The sequence below is a fragment of the Bradysia coprophila genome (genome assembly GCF_014529535.1).
Source record: "Bradysia coprophila strain Holo2 chromosome X unlocalized genomic scaffold, BU_Bcop_v1 contig_35, whole genome shotgun sequence".
Taxonomy (NCBI): Eukaryota; Metazoa; Arthropoda; class Insecta; order Diptera; family Sciaridae; genus Bradysia; species Bradysia coprophila.
In genome coordinates, this window is record NW_023503325.1 from 70516 (window position 1) to 83097 (window position 12582).

General features: G+C 34.6%; 1 protein-coding gene across 1 annotated transcript in view; it reads left to right on the plus strand.

The window, feature by feature from the left end:
* Window positions 1–12582, plus strand: part of LOC119069471 (sialoadhesin) — a 47903-nt gene that overhangs the window by 7553 nt on the left and 27768 nt on the right. Inside the window, exons 4-9 of the mRNA XM_037173525.1 lie at window positions 375–485; window positions 1140–1346; window positions 4070–4221; window positions 8547–8691; window positions 9136–9266; window positions 11231–11390. Coding sequence (XP_037029420.1) covers window positions 375–485; window positions 1140–1346; window positions 4070–4221; window positions 8547–8691; window positions 9136–9266; window positions 11231–11390 — 906 coding nt within the window. The remainder of the gene's footprint in view (window positions 1–374; window positions 486–1139; window positions 1347–4069; window positions 4222–8546; window positions 8692–9135; window positions 9267–11230; window positions 11391–12582) is intronic.

The window sequence follows — 12582 nt, forward strand, 5'->3', positions numbered from 1 at the left end:
GGTTATTATTCGGGATTTTTTTTTTTTTTGATGAATTCTTGAGAATTGTAAACATTTAAGGGAACTTTTAAGAACAAAACTCTTACAATTCCTAACATTCTTTAAATTTAAGATATTTTGAATCTTTTCACGAATTTTAAGAATTCAAGAGTTTTCGACCATTTGTAAGAATTTTTCAAACAATATTCCAAGTAATAAGCCCAGATCCAAAGCTCCAATTAGATCAAATAGTAAATATTTACTATTTGTGTTCCTGTTCTCAGGTTCTGTGCTAGTACAAAAATTTGCTCTCGTCATTTTTGACTGGACTATTGAGTGTGCGCGCTTTTTTTTATGAAATGTCGGGAAATGATTTTTTGCCTTGTTTATTAAAGTTCCACCGGATAGAATAAGTATACGAGATGAAGCTGGTGTTGACAGGGCGTCAGTTGTTGGACCGTACAGCGAAGGCGATACAGTCAGCTTGAAATGTGATGTTTATGGAGGTTTGTACAATTCTCCGTATTTATTAGAATCATAAATGCACCAGTCACTCCCTTTTGGCTTCACATAGTCCATTACCTGGAAATTCATACTATACGCTCATGGCATATTGTACTACGGTTGCAATTTTTTTTTTTGACCAAAGGCTTTTTTCTCGTTTTGTTTTCTTCTTATTTTTGCTGGATATATGAATGAGTGGAGGAAATTTTTTCCGACTTTTTTTTTCTGTTGTATTTTATTCCAAAATTGAGGAAATGTGTAATAATTTATAAATTTTCGAAACAGTAAATTCAGCACCATATAATCCCAAGGCTATTAAGCGTTCTACCAAAACTTCTAAATAAATAAATTTGAACAAGAAATCCATTACGAATCCCCAACAATAATCATTAGAATAAAAGGAACATTAATGTTACGAGCTTTTCTATTTTTAATTTGCTAAAATGTTACTAAAATATACAAATGATACACACCATTCGCCGGTTGTACCATATCCCATGTTTTATAGTTACAATTGTCATTTTGTATTTAGGTATTACATTTTATCGCTGGTGTTGTTGTTTTTTACTTCTTTCTTTTTGTTTCCTTTTGACGCTCGTGGTGTGTGGAATCAGTTTCGTAGTTTGGTTTGTTATACTATTCTGAATCGTCTATAGGTAAACCAGCGCCAACGGTGACATGGTATCGTGACGACTTGCCAATTACAGCTGAAACATTTCAAACACCTGAACGTCGCAACATCAGAAGTGAAATAACGCTTGGTCCCTTAGGAAGGCAAGATCTGAACACGAGACTGTCGTGTAAAGCGATTAATCATCCGAGAGCTACGCCACTAGAATCAACCGTCCAAATTGATATGAATTGTAAGTCGGGACGATTTTTTTTATTCTTTTACTTTCTATTAAATTAAAATTGTTTGCTTGTGCTGATTTTAATCTCAACGAAATGGAAAAAGTGTTGTGACGAAGAATATTTTCGAGGAAAATAGAAAAACTGAGATAAAGTTCTTGAAGCTCAACATCAGTGTAATATAAGGCAATGCTTAGTATAGTTTCACGGTAAATTTACTGCATTGCTGAGATGAAATGTGTTGAATATTTTATTGAACAAATCTTAGGTGTACCGAAACAATATTGTGTGAAAGGTCGTCCCATGCGGATCATATCTAACGATAAAATGGAACTGTACTTTCAGGGCCTATTATTGGGAATTCAATTTCGCTACATTAGAGAAAATTGTAGATATTTTCGTCAAATTTACCGATATTTATCTTGAGTTTACGAAAGTTTAGCTTAAATTTATCAAAATTGACCTTAACGTTACCGAAAAGTACATTAAATTTACCGACCTTGAATTTACCGAAATTTACCTTGAATTTACCGAAATACCTTCAGTCTTTATTGAATTCACTAATGTTTAGCTTGAGTTTATCTTAGATTTACCGAAATATCTTGAATTTACCGATGTTTAGCTTGAGTTTACCTTAAATTTACCGACATTTACCTTAAATTTACCAAAATTTACCTTAAAGTAACCGAAACACCTTCAGTCTACCAATACTTACCATGAATTCACAGATGTTTAGCTTGAATTTATCTTAGATTTACAAAAATATCTTGAATTCATCGATATTAACTTGAATTTAACGATGTTTAGCTTGAGTTTACTTTAAATTTACCTTAAATTTACCGAAATACCTTTAGTCTACCAGTCTTTACCTTGAATTTACCAATGTTTAGCTTGAGTTTATCTTAGATTTACAAAAATAACTTTAATTCACCGATATTAAGTTGAATTTAACGATGTTTAGCTTGAGTTTAACTTAAATTTACCGAAATACCTTCAGTCTAACAGTATTTACATTGAACTCACAGATATTTAGCCTGAGTATATCTTAGATTTACCGAAATACCTTTAATTTTCATTGAATTTACTGATGTTTACCTTAAATTTACCGAAATACCTTTAGTCTACCAGTATTTACCTTGAATTTACCAAAGTTTAGCTTCAATTTATCGTAGATTTACCGTAATACCTTCATTTTACATCCAATTTGCCGATATAGACTTGAATTTACCGAAGTCTACCTTAAATTTACCAAAGTTTACCTCGAATTTACCGAAACACTACAAAGACTTACTGAAAATTTACTGAAAATAGTATAGACTCGGTATAGTTTGGTGAGTTTATGTTAAATTTCGGTAGTTTTAGTAATTTCAATGTTATTGATAAATCCATTTACCGAACTTACTGAAATTCTGATATGTACCAAAATTTACCGAGATTTACTAAAAACTTACTGAAATTTACCGAAAATCCAATTCCCAATAATATGCCCAAATAGGCACTGGTGTCAATCTATGATTCCATTAAGCAACATCCCCCGCAACATCTGCAATTCCATTAAGCAAAATTACTCCGTTACACACACGGACATATAGTGAACTCATCATCAATGTGTTCACACTCGAGTAAATCATTTTATCGTCAACAACAACAACAACAACAACGCCGACGAAGAACTATACTTTTACGACAAAAAGACGTATAATCGTCTACAAAGCAGTTATTATTCCCATCGAGAAGTTCGTTTCCAAACTGTTTCAATATTAAATTTAAATTAACATATTTTAGTGGAGAGGTAAGAACTGGGTCGTATATATAGCCACTTTATTACTAAACGATAACGTTCTTTGATCCTTCCAACTATTTATTAATAACTTTGTAAGACATGAATACTGAATGGGGGGATGTGTAAGTATACACATATATATTGAAAACAAGCAGGTTTACAGTGTTGTTGGTATATACTCTCTGTTTCAGCCATTTATACACCGCATGAAAATTTATTACACAATTGTTTTGACAAATTTATTCATCGTTAGACGAATCCATGAATAATAAAAGTTTTGTCCGAAAGTACTAATCGTAACGTTAAATTACCCAGTTCTGGTTCGGGCCGAATATAATACATATCGTACATAGTACACACGGAATATAGATTAGATATGAAATAATTATACAATTCTGTGAGACCTATTCGTTTATGTGGAAACCCTCCATTATCACATTTTCTACCCTCTCAACAAAAGAAAAAGTAGTAAGTGCACCAATAATTAAATTTATAGATGTGTGTTACGCCGGCCGGAGATATACTAATAAAATATATGTCTGTAGACTCTTGGTGACTATATATGGTGTGCAATATAATCTACGTAATATCCAGCCATAATGAATGTATTTTAGGGTCATTTTAATGGTTTCCTTAAATTAAATTAAACCGACTCGAAAACAAAACTATTTGGCCAACTTTACCATTACCTTAACACATTACATTGCAAATGTGTCCGAAATTATATTCGTTTTTTTTTATTTAACAATTCGTTGATAATATCCCCGCATCCAACGCAACTTAATTATGGATCGCATAACCATTCGTGTAACATATTTATATTGTTATGGTCAGGGTAACGGTAGTCCATACATATTTATACATGTGTGTAGCAGACGATCTTATACCCTTCGGTGCTTCGGTTCATCATTCTCGAGAGAAAAAAAATAATGATTCAACCAATTTCCATTACAGTTTCTCCACTCAATGTACGTCTCCTCGGGGCGCATCAGCCACTATCGGCTGGACGTAGATATGACCTACTGTGCCAGAGTGCAGGATCCAGACCGCCTGCAGTCATAACATGGTGGCGTGATGGACAACGTTTGGAAAAGACTACAGAAACGGTATGACAATATATGTGTGTGGTTGAAAAATAAATGTGTTGTTTTTGTGTTGGCCCGTTTACTGTTCGGTATGTTACCAGTGTGGAAAATGAGTTTATTTTCCTTAGCATTTAACTCCCAACCCCATCGCAGCGCACTGTCATAAACTTAACACATTCAGTTTATTTTCCTTTTAAGAATTGTTTTTTTTTCGTGTTCGCTCTCACCACTTGTCGGGCGAGCACAAGCTTGTTGTCGCATTCAGCTGTGAAAGTTGGTGACATTGGTTACATGAATTCTGAAACTTTAATCTCGAGGAGGGTGAGATGGAATTTTTTTTTTAGAAGGTGTGCTAAGTAGTTCCATTTCATGTTATTATTAATGCTACAGCGACATTATTCTGAACATTTCGCTTAAAGTACTTTGGAAAAAAATTTCGATCAAAAAATGTGGCTATGAAATCTGGCACGTGATCAGTCACTGTTCGATTTTAACCTTTCACTGACGGCAATGATATCAACAGTTTTACTATCGGATCTATTACTTCATTTGCTTTAAGTACTTTATGTATATTGATTTCGATTCTTTTACTTCATTTTTAAATATTTGCTGTTCACACGCGGAATTCTGAAAACCGACATATTTTCTGCTTTTGTGTTTTACGCGAGTTCTTGATTTCTCCCTTTAAAAATACATGCAAAAATCACAAAACACTGAAAAAACACAAAACTGAAAATGTGTCGGTCTTCAGAATTCCGCGAGTGTATAAGAGCGCATTATTCAGAGCTTGTCGTTTACTCCTGAAGTCGATGTCGATAACAGATTACATTCGTCCCTTCGACCCTTCGTCTCATCACAATCAGATGAAAATGGTTATTTGTTTGTTTGTTATTTGTTACCTGTTTTGGACGATTGATTTGAGGAAACTTCGCGAGTTATAGACTGTGCAAAGCGAGATCAATCGTCCCAAACACATGTAATTTTTCATGCAAATGGCCGAAAACCAGAAAAAATCTAAAAAATTGCCATCATTTTCGGCCCCGAAGCATAAAAATGTTTATTTTCTCACCCAAACTGTCACTTTTGTTTTTATTTAGAAAAGTGACGTAACAAATTGATGTTTTTGTTTTGTGGTTTTGTGGAAAAACGTTGCGTTCACACCTGAAAAAATCGTGAATTCCAACTCGAGCCAATCGTGGCCTCCGCTCAGACCTGGTCGGAAAACTTCACCCTTGTTTGAATTTCCTAATTTCAACGTTCGTAAAAAGTATCTGTCATCAATGCCTGAATGAGGCTTAAGAAGCTCGAGTTCCAAAGGTATTATTCCCTCAAAATGTGTGTATATATTTGAGCCATAATCAACATGTGGTTTGATGGCTCATCATCGTTTGAACATGTTTATTATACCAATCAATTAAAACGAGTGTAATCACTAGCTTCCATCGTTAAATAATTCATCATCACAATTGATAATAAACAAATAAATTAATTAATGAACGAACGGAATCCGTTTAAATGCATCTCAAAATGTTTGGTCATCCATATTATACATTTAAGGTTTCCTTTGATCGACAGCGCGCCACCATATCTCTCGAGCATAGTTCAACCGGTTGACCCAAATTGTGGCAAAAATTACGATATCAAAAGTTTGAATATTGGATCGTTCTAAGCTTATACCATTATATGATGGTTTCGGTGTCTGCTAATGTGTTTTTTTTTCGATTCAATCCGATTAAAACACACTCCACAGAAATAAGTTTTCATTTTATTTGTTACGTTTTTACGAATATTTTAATCCGATTCTAGCCATAACATTTTGTTGGCTTTTCATAATAATCAAAAAATTGAATTATTTTATTGTTGAATTTAAACAGTTCGAACGGTTTTTATTGCTTCATGCCGTCGGAGCGGAAAAAAAATATTTTATTAAATTTTATTGATTGCAATTTTGGAAGTTTTATAGTTTTTTACTCGTGCTTTCCAAAAAAATAGCGGTTTTCTGAAGCACAATTCGACGTTTTTCATCACGGAAACTACGATCGAAATAGTAAATTTTGTCACGAGTGATGAAACGTTGAATTTTTAGGTACTAGTCGGAAGCTTGTCCTAACGAGACGGAGCCAAGAAAAAGTGACTCCCTACGGCCGAAAATGGATTTTCAAATATATTTTTTTCGGATGCAATCAAGTTCATGCCTTGTTGTATAAATGGTTGTGGAGTGATTTCTTTGTTAGTGTTATTGTGATTTCGTCTCATTTCAGTTTTCAAGTGACTCGTGACGAAAATGGGCATCACTTTGTAACAAAAAGTGCTACAGTGAACGACATCTCAAATGTCTCACTGTCGTTTTTTTCACAGAATGTCATTGTGAATTTGCAATGACACAATAAAATTCTCAGAAAAATTTGACAGTGAGACATTTGAGATGTCGTTCACTGTATTGTGAAGCTATTTTATTCGGAAATTTCATACGACAGAAGAACATTAAAAGCATAATGTAGGCATCGGAATACATTATTTAACCAACTATTCTTGTCCACTACAGCTTAACTTTACGGATAATGTTGTGATATTTTTACGCTTTTTACCGAGGGAGACATAAACTAGGGAGCTGAGCTCTCTGCCAACTGAAAAAAAAAATTCTTACAAAATCGTTTGAAAAATATCGAAAACTAGAAACTTTTTATCGAAATGTATTTGGCGAACTTGGATTGTTTTACAACAATTCGTAATTTAGTTGTTAAAGCTCAACCGAGAATTAACTTGTTTTTATTTGCTCAAATACTTAATTCCTACTTTACCTCAAGGTACACTATTTTAGAGTGTGAAGCCTAGTAGAGTAACCGATTACTAGCCTTCTTCATTAAAATTGACGTAGCCCTGTTTTGTCTCCCTCACCATTCGTTTTTATCATTCAGAGTTCGTAACCCTGAATTGTGATACTTTGTAATCCACTGTCGGCAATGTTGTGCTTTCGCTCTAAGATTTTCCTTTTGCGATCTTCAACACCGCCGCAATTTATTTGCAACTGCAATTGGATGTTCTCATTCATTTTATATTGCGACGGTGATTACAAACTTACTGTGATGAAACTTATTGTGATGAACTCTTAGTTCTCTCATTTCTCTATAAATATTCGTTTTGGGGAAATGAGAGAAGTTTGAGAAATAAGAGAAAAAGACGGTCATTTAGAGAGTTTATCACTGTACGCAACAAACGTAGTATCGAATGGTGGAAGAATCGCAATAATTCGACAATAAATCAATAATTGAACGGTAATCTGTAACGGTAAACGTACAATTATCGAGTCTGTTCCCTTAACAAAATGGCTCTATTGGATAATCGTCTAATAATAATAGTAGATTAATGAACATTTCTTCTACAGACTCATTAAATAAACGTTTGATTTTATATACAAGAATACAAAACAAACAAAGAGTGTTACATTTCGAGCGCTAGCGAGTCTCTTGCGAGTTTTACTTATAATTGTCCTAAACTGACGTTAGATTTACGATTTATAAATCGACTTTTCTTAAATTTTGCTTATTATCTCCAAGTTTTACTTCCAATTATAATTGTAAATGGTAATCGCATTCTCTAAACTGTCTACAATCATTTCAGTTAAGCTTTTGATCAATGGCCGCTGATTTAAAAGCAAACAAAAATGCAATACCGTTCGTTCCTACAACAACAAATAAGAAAAAGATTTCGATTTCCTTATTCCAACCCTCCATCATCATCATCATCATCTTCCGCGCTACTTATTCGAAAAAATTTGTCCCAAGTGATTTAAGTCAATTTTTGACAATGATTTTCACATGCAATCAAAAGCATAAACATTACAGTCGCAACGACTGAACGCTAAATAATTTATAAAGAGTCTCTGAAGACCTGTTACTTGAATGTCTTCCTCCTTTTTCGTACTTATGGTGGGAAAAAAGAAGATTTTTTTTTTTGGCAAAATATTACTTTTTGAATTAATTCCCATGGTACTACACAGCAAGACAATAGATGTGTAGCAATATTCGTGTGTATCGTCTCTATTTTATCCCCCTTTCAAATTCCATTTTAAACCGTCGCATCGATGAGTGAAATTCGAAGCAAAAGCTGAACCGAAAACTGAGTTGAACCACCCGTTGGGTATTACATAGTTAGACAGTTATCATACACTTATTTACCACAATTTTTCACTATTTGCGCTAAACTGTTCCGACCGATTTTCTCCACACCAATATTCGCCTTGGCGAGACCATAAAAAATCGAAATTTTCTTCCCTTTTTTTCTCTCTCGTTTTGTTCATTTAAGAAGACGAAAAATTTATGTTTTTGTTTGGTTCGTTTAAATAGACATCCAGCGATGGAAACCAAACTACCAGCACCCTATCTATAACATTAAATCGATCAGACGCTGGACGTTATTTGTCATGCCGGGCATACAATCATGCTGTACCGTCAGATGCTTTAGAAGATGGATGGAGATTGGATATTCAATGTAAGTTTATTATCAAAATGTCATAATAATATGCAAATGGCTGGGAGAGATTCGGTTTTGTGAACAACACAAAGCTCAAAATATTCAAACATCATCTCGAAAATGGTGTCATTAAATTAGTGAGAATATGGTTATTCTCGACATTGTGTGTGGGTGTGTGTCTGGTTTGGAAACAATGTTCGAGTGTGTGTTACGACGCAGATTGGTATCAGAGATATCATTTACGTTTCGAATTGTTGTTCAATGCAATTTATCCCCATAAATAAACCGAACTGCTGATACGTTTCAGTCAAATTAAACATTACAAATGGTTGATTAATGAAATGGTTTATCTCCATTTTCTCAACATAATAGACGAGTCGATATCCAGGCGCATCAGCACATACGAAAAGCATTTTTTTTCTCCCCCAATAACAACAACAACAAATTATTAATATTTTACAGATATACCAGAGACGATCGTTCGGCTTGGCACATCGTTAGAACCAGACGCCATACGTGAGGGTACAGATGTTTACTTTGACTGTCTTGTGTCAGCCCACCCAACCGTTTACAAAGTCGAATGGAGGCATAATGTAAATAATATGAATAAATGATTTGCTTTCTAAGCGAAAAAATAAAAAGTAAGAAACCGACAAAAAATAATGCGAGAGAAACGAATGGGAGTGTTTATGAAGAATGTCCGACAATGTCAGGGGCCCTTTAACAAAATATTAATTCGGAATGTGACGATGAGGCAGGACCTAAAGGTTTGTCATTGTAAATCCTTAACATGGCATTGCATCAAATTGATTATTCAAATGTCTCTATCAACCATGCTGTTAATTAAATTTTCCACTCAACGAAAAGTACTCCGTGTATGGTATTGTTCAGTCGGGAGATCACACTTAAGTGACAGTTTCGGCTGCCAGTGCTGCTAATGACGGCATTTGCATACCACACCACACCTTCAAAGTTCTTTACTCTCTGATGGATTTTCGATTATTGCGCCTAAGTACCTTATACGAGGGGTGACGCACTCGGGATTAAATGGATTTAAATCCATTTAATCCCATGTATTTCTTGGATTAAATGTATTAAATGGATTAAATTTGAAGGAGTGCGTGACCCCTCGACCTTATAGCGCCTTATAGCGACAGCTCTACACACACAACTGTTTTGAACCGGTTGGGTTTCGAGCCACCACACTTGCAACTCAATCGAATAATGGAAGGCAAACGAATTAACCATAACGCCATTGAGTTGAATAGCAGTACTCCGTGGGATAGCCGTGAGAGAGCGAGCTGTCAAGTAAACAAACCAAAAAAAATTATTTTGTCTCTCACACGGAGTACTTTCTTGGTTAGTGGAAATCAAGCTTTACATTTGGACAAAGCATCTAGCTCAAAGCATTGATTCTACCACTGAAAGTAAATTTTGTCCAAAGCCTAGCGAAAGTGTTTTCATGCTTGAAAAATGCTTCCACAACGTAAACAGACAAAATATTCAAGCGTCAAATAACGCATGACAAGGAAAAAGCGCGCAGTCAGTAGTAGGTATGTCAAGTTTAAAGTCTTCTAGCACGAACAGTCATTATTTGTACGTCAAGAAGCCTACAAATTTTCAAACATGTATGCATGTACGATGGCATGTGTGATTTTATTCACACCAAGCAATCATGACTCCTATCTTTACGAGAAAATGCAAGGCCTATTTTGAGTGCGATAGTCTCCGAATATTTCTTATGTTCATGCTAGAAGCAGAGCTGTGCTCTAGGACTTTTCGTCTGGGCTTCTATAGAGAGACAAACAAACAGTCAAATCGGCAAACAAACATTAAACTTTTTGGATTTCGAATTGCTAATATTGATAGTCTCACTACCTGAACCCGAAAAATTCCTTCCTCATCGATTCATTCTATTTCCAATCGATTCATTACAACACATCAATACATTCCCATCTATACCATGTTTCCAGTAATTTCACCGCCCCAAATTTGAATACGATGATGAATTTGTCCTTGCCAAACGACTTCGGCAACGACCTAAACAATTCATGAATTACCTTTGAAGCATTTGCTAAAATATCGGAATGCAACAATGTTATCATAACAGTCAATTACATCAGTCAGCAGCGGTATGACTAGCTCACACAGCATTAATTTTGTTGAATGACAAAATACATATTTGGACGTGCCTTTTATGTAATGGATTGACTAATACCAAAAGATCAAATTCACAGTTTGTTACGTAAGAAAAATGGGTAAGACAAGCTGGGCGACCTTTGTGAATGCTCTCAACGAAAAATGCTCGGAAGTGTTTCTTACATTTTATTCGATTCTTTTCCGTTTTTCTTTTCTTCTTTCGTCATTTTTTTTTGTACGTTCGTTGCTTGGTTCCATCTTTTATTACCATGCTTATCAAAATATATCATTTTTCCTTTATCCTCATTTTTTATATAAAAAAAAGACTTGTTTTTCTTGTGTGTCGTCGTTCGTCTCTTCCGCTGGGGCAATCATAATTTTTGAAATACATTTTCCACTGTCATTTTTCGATCCACAGGGACGTATGCTGCCACACAACATATCACAAGGTGTAATAATAAGTAATCACTCACTGGTGCTTCAAGGTGTTTCACGTGCAACAGCTGGTAATTATTCATGTGTCGGATTTAATGCGGAGGGCGATGGTATCAGTCCACCATTTACATTAAATGTGTTGTGTAAGTTTGTTTTTAATTCGGATTTCTTTTTTCTTCGTTCATTATTTCGGTTCGCGCACTTATTCGAATACAATATGCGGTTTCCACATGTTAACAAGAACGAAAATAACAATCTAAATTGAACAAACAGACGAGTGAATTTATATATGTTTGCCGAAGCAGCTATACAAGAATTTGTTGTTTTCTGTTTTTAAGTTAACCTCAGGAGAACGTAATACATATTATCCGTGTAATTATCTCATAATTTTATTCCTTGCGATTATTTCTTCGTCAAGTTAGTGGAGTGGGCATGCAACGTGCGATACCACCATAACGATACATTTCGATCGATATCTTAATCGAAACTTAAAATCTAATTAGAAGAAATATTTATATCGTAGGGTTGAGTGCACTGCCTGTTATAAAATTAGGAAAAATCTAAAAAATTCGAGAAAATCCATAAATTTTCTTCAAGTTTTTTTTTCGATTTTCGTGATTTTCCTGAATGTAGAAAATTTAAGAAATTCGAGTAAATTTTCGCAAATCGGGAAAAGCCGTAAAATTTGAATAGTTTTCTTGAATTTTTTTTGATTCTGAGAAAAATCACGAGAATTGGAAAAATTCCCGAAATTCGAGAAAATTAAGAAAACTTTTCTTAAAGGCAGACAAGGGTTGCGTGTGAGTAGCAAATGAGTCTGAAATCATGAACAAAATACGACAGATTGTTAGGAATCCAAGATTCTTTAAAGATCCACAAAATTTTTGCAAAAATTTTGTGGCCAGGCCACCATCCTAATCTTATAGGCCTACCCCCAATTTGTCCAAAAGTCTAGGAAGCCTTTTAAGGTGTCGTCACAAAATTTGATGTTCTACCTGAAATGGAAGGGACATGCCAGTTCAATATTGGTTCAACTTGTGAACAATTGTCCCAAGAAAGTATTTTTCCAATCAGCGAATGTAAACATGAAACATACATTGTCCGTGAAAGGTCAGCTTGAAAGAGGTTTTTCTGTGTCCCTTGACAACGATTCTGAATTAGATCCACAAGAAATTGAGATAAAGTACTATGAACGTTGCTATTAGAAGAGCTCTGCAGATCTAATTCAAAAAGAAATTTGATTCATTACGGGACGGGTCATGGAATTCGCCATTTTTGTTTCGCTATAATGACCCAGTATATTAAATGTCCCCCTTGATAGAATGACTACTCGCT